General features: G+C 40.9%; 1 protein-coding gene across 1 annotated transcript in view; it reads left to right on the top strand.

The window, feature by feature from the left end:
* Positions 1 to 7,596: 7,596 nt before the first annotated feature.
* Positions 7,597 to 16,092, top strand: part of LOC306706632 (sodium channel protein type 5 subunit alpha-like) — a gene marked incomplete at both ends in the record, with an annotated part of 28,864 nt that continues 20,368 nt past the window's right edge. Inside the window, 7 exons of the mRNA XM_079173778.1 lie at positions 7,597 to 7,863; positions 9,519 to 9,649; positions 10,959 to 11,039; positions 12,263 to 12,391; positions 13,467 to 13,558; positions 13,648 to 13,890; positions 14,012 to 14,075. Of these exons, the coding sequence (XP_079029904.1) occupies positions 7,597 to 7,863; positions 9,519 to 9,649; positions 10,959 to 11,039; positions 12,263 to 12,391; positions 13,467 to 13,558; positions 13,648 to 13,890; positions 14,012 to 14,075 (1,007 nt within the window). The remainder of the gene's footprint in view (positions 7,864 to 9,518; positions 9,650 to 10,958; positions 11,040 to 12,262; positions 12,392 to 13,466; positions 13,559 to 13,647; positions 13,891 to 14,011; positions 14,076 to 16,092) is intronic.

Raw genomic sequence — 16,092 nt, 5'->3', positions numbered from 1 at the left:
TATCGTCCCCATTCACTTAAACTGCACATGGAGGCACTTCTCTTCCTACCTAGAGACACAGAGGTGAAATCTGATTGGATAAAAGCTCTACTTAAAACAAGCTGCACTGGAAGCAGAGCAACTGAGGAAGACAGTAGCTGGGCAATGAGAAAATAAGATAATGGGAAAAATATTTTTATAAATTATAATACATGTAGTGTATTTAAGAAAAAATATTAAATTATAAAACAGCTATAACTTTGTGATTCTGTTTAGGCCAGCAGAGAAGGCTTTGCTGGCCCTGACGGCCGACCACTGATACTCTCTAATACAAAATGGCCATAAAGTGCTTATTTTCTCACAATCAGTGCTAGTTCTGCCAGTTAGACACACGTAGGCAGGCGAACACCAAGCAGACCTTTAATCCTTTAAAGAACGGCTTAGAATATATCAGAGGATAACTACTCATGTATAGCAACACATGGATGTGCAATACGAATGTTGACCCAGTGTTGAACTTTATTAACACTGTGTGCCTCGTTGTAACCTTCTCTGTCAGTTCTGAAAAATTACATCATGAGTCATGAGTCAAAATCAAGTGCTGCCATTTTATTTCCCAACTTAAAAACGTCTAAATGCTTTTTTAGGTCCATAATAACACTGCTTGTTGTATTTCATTATTGAAGAAATACAGAGTCCCAGTGGCACAATTGGGCTCCAAATAGGCCACTAGCATCTGTCTAAAATGTGTACATTTTTAAATGCTGATATTCCCAATCCGTCTTGTCTTTGGTTGGTAAAGAGCAGAGAACAAATCTCCCTGACTATGAAAAGGTCGACTCAGAGAAATTTCCACCATTGGCCACTAGAGGACGCAGTAAGAGACCAAAACTGGAGGCATGGGCCGCACCGCTTGGTGGTCATCTAAAACCACCACCATTCAGCCCATTGGATACACAGTAAAGAACTGCTGACAGCTTGTTAAACAATATCCATTTACGGTTCATTCAAGGGCCACAGGTTTTGATTCCAAATCGAGTTTTTGACTAATTCAACTCCGTGGTTGACAGTGAAACCACTTGCTGTAAGTCTTGCTCAGCACATGGCTGCCTAACTCTGAACTACAATTCGTCAAATGTCAAACCTGGTGTAAATGCAACATGGAATATCCTATTCTGTAATATAAGTCAAAACAAGTTCAGATACTTTCAGAAAACAATATGTCATCACAAACACAATGCTGACATTAGGTTACTTATAATGTGTATCATAACCATAACAATAGCCCATAACTGCACAGAGTGCTTCTTTCACCGTGTCCCTTGTGTTTTTTGCGATTTGGTGGAGTGGAAAAAGAAGTCTCCTATATCTCTGTCCTATTTGAGTGGGACATGTAGGAGCGGTAATCCCCCGCGGTCCGGCAGCATCCTCCCTCCCTCGTGCTCTTGCCCAAGGGCAAATCGAGGCGCTCATCTCCCGCCGCTGCGCAGCTGCTGAAGACAGCGCAGCATCCTCTCCACGCTCGGCGGGCTCGGGACCTTTCCTCTGTGGGATGAATGCTGAAGAGCCACTCGGATGGAAGGACAGAGGGCAACCTGCGCGTCGCACCTGTGGCATGGTTCAAAAATGGTCCAACATAAGGTGATTAGACGACTGGCGTTGGTCTAGAGCTCAGTTTTGTGCGCCAGACTTTTGGATTGTGGTGATAAGACGCACTTTTTTTCTGTCCTGTTGGATTGGAGTTTTGGTCCGTCATGAAGAACGACCCTTGACGGCGAGACATGGATTTTGCGCGGAGAGTTTGGCTTTTCCTTCGTCTAAAACCCGAAGAACTCAACTCTGGAAATGATGCTGTAAATCTCAGAGTTTCATATGTAAGTAGCCCTGTAAGGGGTTTCTTTAGTTTTTATTATTTGCAATTGATATTGAGCGTGCATTCATTTTGTGGCCACACAGACAGAAAAGTAAATGTCTTCATAAATGCTGGACATCATTTGTTAACAATTTGGTCTTCAGCTGTTCCTTCTATTCTTCCAGTTAAAATGGGTTAATGGAGAACTTCTACACTCGATGAAAAAAAAGAACAAATTACAATCATTCCTTCTTTTAAAATCTGGTTTTAGGTTTAATCTATAATCTAAAACAACACCAACTATGTTGTGTATCACTAAAAAAAATATACAAGTGCATAAGGCAAAATATCAATTTAATGTTTTCATGTGAGCATTAAAGGCTTACACTTACTTTCATGATCTCTCACTTCTGTGACACATTACATAATGCCATGTGAGGCACATTTCAGTTCCATTTTCCTCTTTCGGTGACATCTGTCACCTTCATCTTCTTGTCCAAGTGGTGTAACTCATGATTAGTTTTAAGATGTTTTTGGAGTCAAACTCAGTTGAGCATATCTCTGCTGCGTCAAAGGCAGCAGATATCATTAAAGTAATTGTCCTCAATGCATCGCCCTCATGATTTCACCGCTGTCTCGTTCTCTAGGTCTATACCTTCTGTAACCGATGTATTTAAGCTATCTGATGCAATTACTTTGAAAGGTTCCTGCAGAAAAAGTAGGTCATCAGTTCAGCCATTGCACCCAGGATCACAGTATGCAGCGCTGAGAGGGCACAGCCACGTTACACGGGCCCAGTAAGAACAGACAATATGCGCAGTCTGACTCCAAGTAAGTGCTGGAATTTGCATGCACAAGTAATCAGATTGTTTAACTTGACGGTAAACCTTCTGTCAATAATTCCACATATGGCAAGTGTTTTTACAACATAATGAATCAAGAGTAACAAGAAAGAACAAACTTAAACAAGTAATTTAAAACATAATCTCTTGAAACCATATTAATTTACAGTTAACAAACCGTTATAGACCAATGTCAATAAAACAGTCCTAAATGAAATCCCTTATTTGAGATTATATAATAAATGTAAATGGAGGGAAAAAAGAAATCCTTGATGTGATACCCTTCTGTCCTGAAATGAGCTTCTGAGGGATTGAACCCCATGAATCCAGAGAACCACAAAACCCAGATATTAGAGTAATCGTAACAGAAAAGCACGACATTCAAAGTCATATTTTTTGTTTAATTAATAGTTTGCGTACATATCCTTTAATATATTTGGCAAATAGTTTAAGTAATGCAGTGTTGTACATATTACATAATGACCATAATGACAACGAGGTGATCACACTTGGTCTATTTCAAGTTGTATTGAATGCAGGAAATTCACAAGAAACATGGAATACACGTTTTCGGGCACTTAAAATATTAAGAAGAGAATTTGGCAAAAATGCTCTAATCAGAAAATTTAAAGTGCATTTTTAAATTAAAACAAAATATATAAAACTCTATTTTAATAGCTTTAAATGATAATCAGTTACCAAAGTAACAGAACACGTATCACTATATGACCCACGATTGATAACTTATATGAACACATTCTTATGGAAGAGTGTCAAAAGTGTGGTCAGCTGATCTGGTCCCCCCTCTGCAGTGTCCATGTAACAGTATTTGATTTCTTGGAATTGAAGCTGATAGAAATAGATTTGAAGACAGAGCAAAGCTTCTGGTACAGTCCAGTTAATAGTGAGTGTAACAGATGCGGAAAAATGGCACGCTGGAGCACAGAGTGGATGTTGTTTAGCATCATTTCAGGGAGGCAGCGTATATTTGATATGAAATCATGAGCTCTTGTTGTGTCCACACGTTTCAAATGGTTACAAGTATATGAGAGTTTGAGCTGGATATTTGCCAGAGAGACTGAACCTCACACAACAACAACATGACAAAGTATCTCAAAGCTGAAAGGAGTTGAAGTGACGTGAAATGACGTGATTCATTCGTTTGTCCACCTGAGAGCACTGACAAGTGGTTCTTTACACCAGAACATTTGAGTGTGTATCTTGGCCTCACAAACGCATAAAAAATGAAGGGATCCGTATTGATTATTTGTTTGATTATTCGTTCGTTTATATAAAAAAATAGCTTGTGGCCAATATTTTAAACCCCCAAATATCAATATCGGCATTGAACTCACTATTACAGTATCGGTCGGGCTGTGGTTCAAAGTAGCAACATTTTCACTACAGGTCTGCTGCGTCACTCATCACATCACTTCATTTATTGTTCAGCTCTCCTTTGTGAGAATATTCAACAGTAACATTGCACAACACATGTCAGGCATGTGTGTGTGTGTGTGTGTGTGTGTGTGTGTGTGTGTGTGTGTGTGTGTGTGTGTGTGTGCGTGTGCGTGCGTGTGCGTGCCAGTCCACTGCTACGCTCTACTTTAAATCTAATTATCATAATTATTTGCAGTGATGATGAGCATATCACATCTGGCTGTTATGGGAATTAAATTTCATTCAACTAAAATACATTTTTTTTATTTCCTAGTGTGTAAATCTAACCAGTGCACAGAGGCAGATATCTTCTCTCTTTGACTTGAGAACAATATGATTCATATGTACTTTGATTATGTTGTGCGCTACAGAGTGGAGGTCATTGTCATATGTCTTCTTACTGGTCCGTAGTGTTTGTTACCGTTCAAAGAAGACATGCCGTGACTGTGTTCCTCTGGAGGATATATCACGTCCTGGCAGAAATAGGCTTTGTCTGCGCTATGACGTTGCAAATGGACCTTAACCTATTTATTTTGATAGCGAATGGGAAAGCGCCGGATTCAGTGTATGAGATGAGCTGATCTGAGATTTACCTGGGCCAAATAAGCAGATCAAGTGAAAGCAGATAACTAGCGTCTGGCTGGACGTGTGAAGGGATCAATGCATTTCAGGACGGGAGGAGATGGAGAACTCACAGAGCTTACTCAATATGAAAAGGATACAATTGTATTTCTCTGTCAAAAGGGCAACAGAGAAATATAATCCTCTCTTTGGAAAGCTTTTCCAGTTAAATCAGCCTCTGTCACCGGCTAAAATGACGGAATGATTTTTTCGTTAAAAAAAGGCCTCTAGTATTGTCTGTATTTAGACAGTGGCTTTGGTCTCTGATCAGATTACCTGCCAACTCTACTTATTCTTTATTTAAATCCAGAGGAACTAAGTCTGCCAATAAGAAAAAAGGAAATTAAGATTTTAGACATCCGCAGGTAATATTTCAAGCTATTCAAATTACATTTAATAACGTCTCTGGTACAAATAATCATTCATTCGTTTTCTGCTACAGCCAAGGTGTGACATAATTAACATGGTAGTAAACTGGAAAGGCGCTAGAAAGCTCTTTTGTACTGAAGAAAATGCATCGCTACCAGTTTGTGAAGTCAAGTTTCAGGAGAACTGTCTTATATGACTGAATCATAATCTTTGTACAACAGAAGTTTATTGGAGCCCTGGTCCAACAGAGTCTGCTGAACTCTACTGTTCCGCTTAGCTCTTTGCAGCGTCTTTCAGCTCGGGGGGTTTGGGTTCTATGTTCCGCAATTTAACAAATTCTGCAGCTACAAAAGCTCAGAAAAACCAACTGTATGCCACCTGCCCAACACCATACAGCAGACAGATACATCTAGCAACTAGCTAGCAAACATATTGGGGGCATTTAGACGCTCAGGAGGAGCCAGAAGTTTCTCCCAGGGGTTGGTTGAGACCAAAACAGAGCTAACGGCTAAATGTCATTTTTGACCCACATTTGTGTGCTTGAAAGATACACATTCCCTAATAGCAACGTATCTTGTAAGATCAGAATGTAACAATTATGATTTAAACAGCCTGAACTTTAAAGGTGTAATATCCAAGACTTCCTTGGCCCCCCACATAGCTCTCAACATGTCGAAGGGAGCCGGTGGCTCATATCTAATGGTGCTAACAGCGCTAACAGCGCTAACAGTGCAAACTACGGCGAAAAGTGCTGACAGAGTTAACAGTGTTTGCCTGAGGGGGAACCGGAGGGTGGGTGCTGTGCTTCTGCGACAACACCGTCGGTCGGGACGGCATTATCAGCAGTGCCGAGTCGCGGCTAACTTTTCACGGTACACAGTTTAGTCTGGAAGACATTTTTGGCTTTTAGGGGTGCGTTTTGGTGTGATGTTAAAAATGTCAGAGTACGTCTTTAAGGTTGCTGGCAGGTCGATGTCCAGGCACAGGCCCAGGCAGGCAAACAGCAAGTGACCGCCATCCTAAATCAGTGGCGAAAACCTCTGGTCAGAGCTGCAGACCGTGGTCTTAATCCCTCTGACTGACAACTATGGCTGCCCTAGTTTGACAGAGGCAGTTGGATAACAGGGAGCTGCTGTTGGTCCTCTGGCAATGCAGTGATTAAAGCCTTTATATATTGCAATAACACATTGTTAGTAAACAAGAAGGGTGTCAGTGACGGAGACACACCTGTGGATTTCTGTATTTCCTGTTGTTTGATTGCTGTGTTAATGAGTTATAGTGTTTTCTGTGACTCAGACCTTTGAGATCTTTGGAAGTTGCCATTCAGGGAAGTTTTTACAGAGCAACATTTATACTATAAATACTTGTTTAATCATTCTGATGTTATACGTTTGTGTTTGTAGGAAAATGAGACAATCTCTAAAGTGCAATATGCACTCTCCTCGTACCTCCGTTTTGGTCTCCACCTGCTCCTGAGGAAAGTGTTTAGCTATTTAGCTTCGAAATATTCCACCATGTTCACAAACTAGCTGCCAATGTTGTCCGTCTGCTGTTTGGTGCTGAGCAGGTACAGTGGGTTTTTAAAGCTTTTCCCCTGAATATTGCTGCCTGCTGCGGCTGGAAATGAGGCTGATGAGAGCCGTGAACTTCGCCACAAACAGCTAAAAGTTCAACAAAACCAGAACAATGAGCTGAATGACGCTAAAAACGCTCCGGGGAGCTGATGGGAAATGCAGAGTCGGGTGGTAATTCTCTGTCGTCACTACAAGCAACCTCTCTTGACATTATACACATCTTATGATCCACATAGAAATATTGATTAAAGCAGCTTTCAGACTGAAAATATGCCAACTAAAAAGAAACTGGCATATTTACGTGGCGATAGTGAGTTGGAGTGTGCGTTCAGACAGAAAGCAAAAATACAGTATAAGGGTAAAGTGGAAGAAAACGTTCACCACTGGAAATGCAAGGGAGGCATGGCAAGGGCTCAACTCCACGATTGACAGATCCTGATCCTGCCTCCTTTGCTGAGCCGCTTAGCATTTTCTACAGAAAGTTCAGCAACTCATTACGACAAGAAGACTGGAACCAGCAGTCCCAGTCGCTCACGTACGCCGGTCACAGAGGAGAGGAGGAATGAGGTTTCCACCTTGTTCCGAGTAAATCCAAACGAAGCCCTCTGGCCCAGACAAGCTCAAAGGCAGAGTGCTTTCTCACCTGTGTGATGTCATGACCCAGCTCTGTCAGCAGCTCCTTGACTCCAAGGAGGCCTACGTGCACACGTTTGCTAGATCTATGTATACTTGTATTGAATGAAGTGCCACATCCAAGAAGCCATGTTGTTCACAAACTGTCTCATGAGCCTGTGTGACTTATATTTGGACGATTCTCACCCACCTTCCCCCATCTCTCCTTTCCCTATGTGTTCAACCCCCCCACACTTCCCCGTCCCGTAGCTGTAAGTAAATTCTAGTACAGCAGAATCAGGATGAAAAGATGGCAACCATGCTGTTACCAACGGGTCCTGATGGCTTGCGGCGGTTCACTCGCGAATCCATGGCTGCGCTGGAGCAGCGGATTGCGCAGGAGCAGGCCAAGAACGTCAAGGACTGCCACGAGGCTCACAGGAACGCAGAGTCACCCAAACCCAGGCTCGACCTGGAGGCAGGCAAGCAGCTGCCGCGCATCTTCGGTGACATCCCTACAGAACTTGTCGGGGTGCCACTGGAAGACATTGATCCGTTTTACTACAAGAACCAGAGGGTGAGAGCTTCTTTGTAGAAGGGTGTGTGTGTGTGTGTGTGTGTGTGTGTGTGTGTGTGTGTGTGTGTGTGTGTGTGTTTGTTGGGTGGGTTAAACGGTGGTGGTCGTGTTTATGTTGTCTACAATACAACTGGTCTAGTAGATATGTCAGAAAATAGTGAACAATGTCCTCGGCTTACTATCTGTGAATATATATGACAAATAAAAGCAGCAAACTGATCTTTCAACTATCTATTCACAAAGCAGAAAGGCCTTCACTTCTGTTTGTTTTTTTACATTTAAAATGTAGCCAATAGGACGTTGTGAGGAGATCAACAGACATCTGATAGGAACATGGGCCCATCAGTTCAAAGCCACAACAACAGCTTTAAGTCCACCTATTTGAAGGTGCTGCATGGGCCACTGAACAGCTTCTGTTGCTACTGGCTATTAAAAGGTCCCTTCCTAACATCCGTCCATCTGAAGTGATAGGGGATGAAATCCACAGTCGTCGTTCTGTGCAAAAATATATTTCAAAGTGTAGCTGAAGTTATTATGAGGCTTCAGCGGTCTGAGGTAATCCTATGAAAGTCCTCGAATGTTACAGTATTTGTTTCTCCTGACTGTGTCCTCAGAGAGACATATAAGTAACACAAAAAGGAAATTTGCTGCTAAAAAGGCTGTAACTTTGGAAGAGACCAGTTTTGTTTGACTAACTCGTACAGTTGAAGACTCATAGTTCCTTCAGCTAAACGTTGGAATACATTTTCACACAGAGCACCACGACGGGATCTCTGTATGAACAGCAGGAAAGAGTCAGCAAAAAACGTACACATGGGCACCTGACTAAGATCGTTTCCAAACACAAACAGAATCTTTGAATAGTCACTGCCATGATTGCATCTCAAACAAATTGGTTAAGGGCGTGAAAAACCTGTGACTGAAGGTTAATCATTGGCATTTGAGTATCGTCAGTGATGCTGCTATTTTTCTGATACACGATAAATGATCAACAAAGTTGACCTCTGGACTCTGATATGTCAGTGATCCTCCTGATCAGAATCCTCCTGAATTTAGGGGACGAGAGCGGCTGCGTCTTTTGTGGACGCAGAAATAAGATTAGCAAGTTTTGATATGCAGAGTGCGTAGATCAGGCTGCTGCCCGTTAATGGGCCGCTTATGGGGAGATGAAAAAAAAGCACGTGGCAGTCATTCTCAGGGTCTCTTTGTTTTGGCATGTGATGCGCTGCTGGATGGGAGGATTATCCAAAGACGGAAAAAATATTTAAATAAAAGCCACATCTGTTGGGGAAAGGTTCTGCCCCGCTTTGGAGTTGGCTCCATTATCTCAACTGGCCCCCGCTGGCTGCGTGTATGTGCACTTGCAGCTTTCTTGGAGGCAGACGTGCTTGCGGGGGAAGTTAACACCGATGGTGGACTCGACACTGCTGTTATATGATCATCGGCTGCAGGGTAAAGAAAACCGCTGAGCTGCGTTTCTCTGCAGAACTGGACAGAAAGGAGCCTGTACATGATGGGAAAACATGTTTGGGAAATGCATTTACATCCTGATGACTTGTTACAATTTGTTTTGTTCGCAGAATTTAAGCAATGATATTTCGAAATTTGATATTTCTCACTGCTGATTTCTGCTTTCTTTCTGTTTTCTTTTACAGACTTTTATAGTACTTAACAAAGGGAAGGTCATCTTCAGATTCAGTGCCACATCTGCAGTTTACATATTTAGTCCATTACACTTCATCAGATCAATCGCCATAAAAATTTTAGTCCATTCATATCCTTTTTTGTGTCTCTTCCTGCCTCGGACATGTAAAATAATCATGTAACTGTTTGATTTTCTGTCAGACCATATTACCCGTCACTTGAATTAGTTTGATATTAATGACATTTGTGATAAAGTGCAGGTGGGTGAACGCCCTAATTGGCTTTAAAAAGATAGAGATAATAGAAGTGGTATAAGGATATATTCATAGCCTTATATGATAACATGAAGATCAGACTGCTGAGAGCACACCACCGTGAAAAGTTTCCACCTAAATGATCATTTTATGCTGTAAAGAGCATCTCATACTGGCAGATAAGCCAATTTCTAATATTTACTGATTTCCACCCGAAGGTTTCGATTGGATTTTTTCATAGTCCCATTTTTGAAACAGCTTTGTAATGGTCCTCTCTGGCATCGCAAAGCTAATCCCCTCATATCCCTCTTTTAATCTCTGAAATAAAATAAGAGCAAGGAGATTTCACATCATGTGACGGCTGCCTATTAGTTCTCAGATAGCCGATTTGTACTTCACATGTTCCGCTGGATTTCGTCTGTGTCATTGATGACAAATCATCTATTGATCAAATCGTATTTTATATAACATCTTTGAACTGTTATTGATTGTTAAATCACAAGTGAAACTGGCATCATCACAAGTGAAACTGGGGCGACTGGCTGAGTGGAGCGCAGGGCCGTCTTTCAATCAGAGGGTTGATGGTTCAAACCCTGGCTCTGGCTCCGGCACCACTAGTTGCAAGTCGATGTGTCCTTGAGCAAGACACTTAACCCCAAAAATTGCTCCCGTAGCTGTGCCTACGGTATGATAGCATCTGAAATGTAAGTCGCTTTGGATAACAGCGTCAGTTAAATGACTGTAATGTAATGCATCATGTTCTGAACTGCATTTGAAGAGTCCTATTGGGGGGGAAAAACAGTTTTTCATCATTTTAGTATGTAATATAAATGTATTTTAAATCATTTACATTATTGAAAGAAACTAGTTACTCCTCAGACGATTATTCTCATCACTTTCTAATGATTTGATTCTGATAGATTTTTATTTTCATTTTAGCAGCTGACTGATCCTTTGTTATTGTTGCCATTTTGCTTCATTCATCCATAAGAGAGAATGATACAGCTCTTACTTAAAAATTCCACAACCTGCATTTACTGTATTTCTAATACCGTTGTCGCACACAGTGATGGTTTATCCTATAATGGGTATATTTCATAGGATTACAAGAAACATTGTGTCATACATTGTTGGCTTATTTGACTGTAAGTTACTATTTCACAGTAATTTCCTTAACCTCTATTCCACATTGTTCAGCTTGTTCATAATGTTCACTATACTGACCAACTGCTGCTTCATGGCCATGTCTGATCCGGCACCATGGACAAAGTACCTGGAGTAAGTACACATTTAGTGCTTAAGATAAAACTTTTGTGTCTTGGACATCATTTGAAACTGTGCTTCATGTTTTCTAATGTGGAGCTTTGTTGGGATTTGTTGTTTATTTAGTGATGATTGAGGAATCATGACATGTAAGTATATGAAGCAAGTGGTATATACTGTAGTCAGGACGCCCCAACGCATGTTAAAAGAATTCGCATGTGGTGTCGAATGGAACTTAAAAGTCTCTCGAAATTCTTCAAAAATATTGTGATGTGCATGATGTGGAAGATGTGGCCGAGTTGTCATCATCAGTGGGTCACGTGCATTTTTTAGCATGCAGCATGCTAATGTTATCTTCATTGATTTAATTTGTTCATCTACTTTTGCACCTTTAGATTTTTAATAGATGTGAAAAGACATGCAGTTCGTTTCCAAGAGTTAGATGACAATATCAACTAGACGCTTATCTATATACGTTAAATGTGAAGCTACACCTAGAAGCTGATTAACTTAGTTCAAAGTTTGCGTAGCGACAACAGGGAAACGGCTAACTTTAACCTGTCCTATTCCTAAAGTAACAACATCTGAGACTTCAGGAACTTACTGTTCCCAGCTAAGACATAGCTTGGCATTGAAACTGTTTATACACTTCTTTTTTTAGATATAGCATGTGTGAGCTTTAGACCTGTTGGTATGAAGACTTTGTTCGGACAGAGTGAAGCTAGCTGTTTCCCCTTTTCCAGTCTTTGCGCTAATCTAAGCTAACCAGCGGCTGACCGTAGCTCCATATTTGCTGTTTGACCGTGGCAGACCTGAAGTAAAAGACTGTTTACAAGTACGGAACAAATTGGAATATGAATGAACTGACCACTAGCAAAGTCTTTACCGTGTCCATAGACTTACATTATTTTGCATACGTTTGTCTTTGTAAACATTGTACAGCTGTTAATGTAGACTGTGATGATATATGTTTAGGCATGCTATTTCCGATCGTGCACACAATCAGTGACATCACTCCTCCATATTGAAAGTTACTGTAACGTTAAATGTGCTGCATTCAAAGAATTTGGGTCTGAGAGTGATAACACATTTATTTTTCATGCTCTGCCTTTCAGTCCTTGTTGATACGGGTATTGGTTTATGTTAATGCTGAAATGTATTTTGGACTGTAGATCTTTTGCAACATTTGATTCAGAGCTAAATGCATTATTACTTTCCCCTCCATGAATTTCTTTCAGGTACACTTTCACTGGCATTTATACTTTCGAGTCGGCGATAAAGATTTTAGCAAGAGGATTCTGTATAATGCCGTTCACCTTCTTGAGAGATCCGTGGAACTGGCTGGACTTCAGCGTCATTTCCATGGCGTAAGTAACAGTGTCATTCATGTTTCACTCATATTTCACTTTCCATTAGCAGTGGCTTGGCCTACATTGTGCAGAAACATCTACTTAAAGAGGGCCACCTCAATTCATAGTTTTTGTGCTTACTGTAGCAATTTGATTAAGATTACAATATATATATATTTTTCAATAATGCCAAAGTGATTGTCAGTAATTCCTCAGTCATCCTGAGTAGTGATTTGAAACACCACGACGATAAGCCTGTTGTTGATGTCATAGATCTGTGTGCCATGACTCACTTCTCATGATGCAGGTGGCCGATTAGACAGGTGACCTGTCGATGAATTGGCGCAGCATTGTCTGAGACCAATCATCCTGATAGGACATTTGCTTTGTTTGGAAACAGCGAGACAGAATCCCATTAACAGCGCATAAACACGCTGAAAGCTGTCGTCACCTTCAGCGATTATTTTGTTTTTGATTAATTACGGTTCAGTCATCTGTCATTTCCTCTCACAGGTGATCAACCCATGCTGTTCTTGTTGTTTTAACTCTTAAGGAGGCAATAAGCATTGTTTTTATATTAACAATGGATCACATGACTACTTGTATGTGAAAGGGGTTGCTTTAACCGACAGAGAATTATTACTCGTCTGCAGCTCCACTCAGCTCTAAGGAGCATTTTAGAGTCTTTCAGCTGCTTGTTTTGGTTTTTCCAGGCAGTAACTTTACTCTGTTAGTTCACTCTCACAGCTCTCGTATTGTTTTCTGAGTTGGTGGAGACCAAAACAGAGCAAAAAGAAGAATGAATATTGCATTCATTAGCTGGGCAGAAACTCCAAATGAATGCTAATGTCGCTCCGTATCTGCTGTATGGCAATTGTTTGCTAACACCTTAGCTACATCAACTTATATGCCAGTGTTAGAATAAAACCAAGTTGCTATGCCACTAAAAAGACAACCTCATAATGTTATTGGATTGAAGTGTAACTATAAAGACATGGTATACAAACCGTTACGTATGTCTGAAAATGTATTATTATCCCCGGTGACCATACAAATCACTGTTGTTCATAAATCCTATTATATCAAATTCCAGATATCTGACAGAATTTGTCGACCTCGGAAACGTCTCAGCGTTGAGAACCTTCAGAGTACTACGAGCACTGAAAACCATCTCAGTCATCCCAGGTAATGTGACCCCGACACATCAGCAGAGACCCCGATGCGTCCCTGTTTTACCAGACAGTTGATATGCTGTCTCCTCTCCTCCGTCAAAGGTCTGAAGACCATCGTCGGCGCTTTGATCCAGTCCGTGAGGAAGCTGGCAGACGTGATGATCCTGACCGTCTTCTGCCTCAGCGTGTTCGCCCTCATCGGCCTGCAGCTCTTCATGGGCCTGCTGCGGCAAAAGTGCATCCGCAGCCTCGCCCACTGCGTCAACTCCTCCTTCAGCCCCAACGCATCCTTCATCTGCAACAACAGAACCTGGAGCTCCAGGGCGGACTTCCTCACCACCGAAGGTCAGCCAAAAAAAAAAAAAGACACATATGTACATGAAGTGAATACTGTCCCTTATCATCAGCATTCAGTGAAGTTAGACAAAAAACTTCTTCAACTTCTTTTTCCCCCTTTTTCCTCTAGATAATTTTTACAAAGTTGAAGGAGAAAAGGATGCCTTAATATGCGGATATGGAAGTGATGCAGGGTAAGTGAGTGTTTGTCCCGCTTACTGCTTGTTAATCATCTGCAGGCGATTACATAATATCAGAATATTTAGCGTCTAATGGCTTTTGATCCCATGCATGTTATGTGTATAATTGAATACAGTAGCTTTGAGCATCAGACTTTGGCGCAAATAGTTTCGCCGAACTAGAAAAGACAGAAACGACAATAGATGACGTGCTTCAGGCTTCACATTTAAATCTGTGACTTATAGGCGTAATGTATGGAGTAATGAGCCCATCAGAGGGAGGGGTGTAGCGTGAGAGAGGCTGTGCACAAGACGACATGTGGTGTGGATAATCACCCCGGGCTCCACTGGAACCCTTTACAGAGAAACATGGAGTTGCCAGCTGGAGAGAGGGGGGGTCTTTGGAGATTTCATCATCTCAAAAGCTCTATGACATAATTAGGTCAACCGGATCACTTCAGATTGATATTTTGTTATTGTTTAGAGAAGTCTTCAAGCAGCACTTTCAGTTTGTGTCCTTGTGATGGAGCTGAGACATTTTCGATTCAGTTTCTAACATCAGAATAAATGTCGACGTGCGTATAATACATTTTATCTGTGGACTTTGTTCCCAATCAAAGGCACAGTGTGAAACCTTCCAAATATTGCTACTCAGCCTAGGCACGGAATAATCCTATAAATCCAAATGCTTTTGAAACAAGCACAACAGGATGACTCAGATTCTGCCCATGCCAGGCCCAGTTCAAGGGTTATAGTGAACTAAATACCCATCTGTGTGAATCTGAAATCCTGCCGCTTCAGCAAATGGCTTCCATTAGGTGCTCTTGTTAATGATACAAGATAATGGATGATGGCAAATAACAAAAACATGGTGATGATATTAGGCTTTAACAGGGAAGTCTGGGTCAAATCACAATAACGACTTTATTTGCTTGACAAGAAAATAAACAAGTAAACCAAATCATTTTAAACACTCAAAGAGCAAAATAGTATTGGTAAACACACAGATAAAGGCACATTAATACATTCATTAAATACCGAAATTTAAACATGCTTAGCTTTTTAGTTAAATGATTTATTGTTGTCTATTATTAAATCTATTTTCAAGTTAATATGTTTTATATCTATGAATTCATGCCTTTCTCTTTGATAGAGATTTTTATTGGCATCACAATGCGGTCAACCCTTTAGCTTTAATCTCACTCTGTGACCTCTCCTCCAAAAACACAGAAGCTTAATCTCCCAAGAAGTAAAATCTGATTCAGTAATTTGTCCGAGCGAAAAGAGGATACATTTGAGGGCATTCAGAGGGAAATGACGTCACCAAACGCCCATAAATAGTACGTCGGTAAGATCAGAATAGCACCAATATGACCTATCCAGCTGTCCCACAGTTTACCTACAAACCACTGCAGTTGGACTGTTTTAGATGTGTTGCCTATTATTGTGTGTTGACACTCATTCTGTCTCATTCTGTTGTAATGGGTGTGTTAGATAGATAGATAGATAGATAGATAGATAGATAGGTAGATAGATAGATAGATAGATAGATAGATAGATAGATAGATAGATAGATAGATAGATACTTTATTTATCCCCAGGGGGAAATTTGTATGTTAAAGGCTCTTTGGACAATAAGACAAACGGGGGAGATTATTCCTTTTGTCTCCCTTTAGTTTTAACTTTGCTCTGTCAGCACCAAGAATATGGCATTTATTAATTTTTTGATGTCATTGCGGTTAGTTTGATGCTAAATCAAAGACAGAAAGAAACAGGCCAGTGATACACTTGCCAGGTTATAGGTTAGAGCAACCATAGGGGCAGCTTATGTGTCTGTTGGAAAAAAGGATTGCCAGTCTTTTGACTCATGTGCCATTTTAGATGGAACTTTCTGAGGCTGGCTGTGGAGACTGGCAAGATATTAAGCAGGTCAGGACGGAGGACGTAAAACATAGAGGATGCTTAATCTTTTGAGTGTATTCCAACAAGTAATCCCTGAGCAGTTTTCCAAATTGAAGCTTTGGATACGTTA

Source organism: Pholis gunnellus, assembly GCF_910591455.1.
Source record: "Pholis gunnellus genome assembly, chromosome: 14".
Classification (NCBI taxonomy): Eukaryota; Metazoa; Chordata; class Actinopteri; order Perciformes; family Pholidae; genus Pholis; species Pholis gunnellus.
The sequence above is the reverse complement of the archived record's forward strand: the minus strand, read 5'-3'. Positions and strand labels throughout refer to the sequence as shown.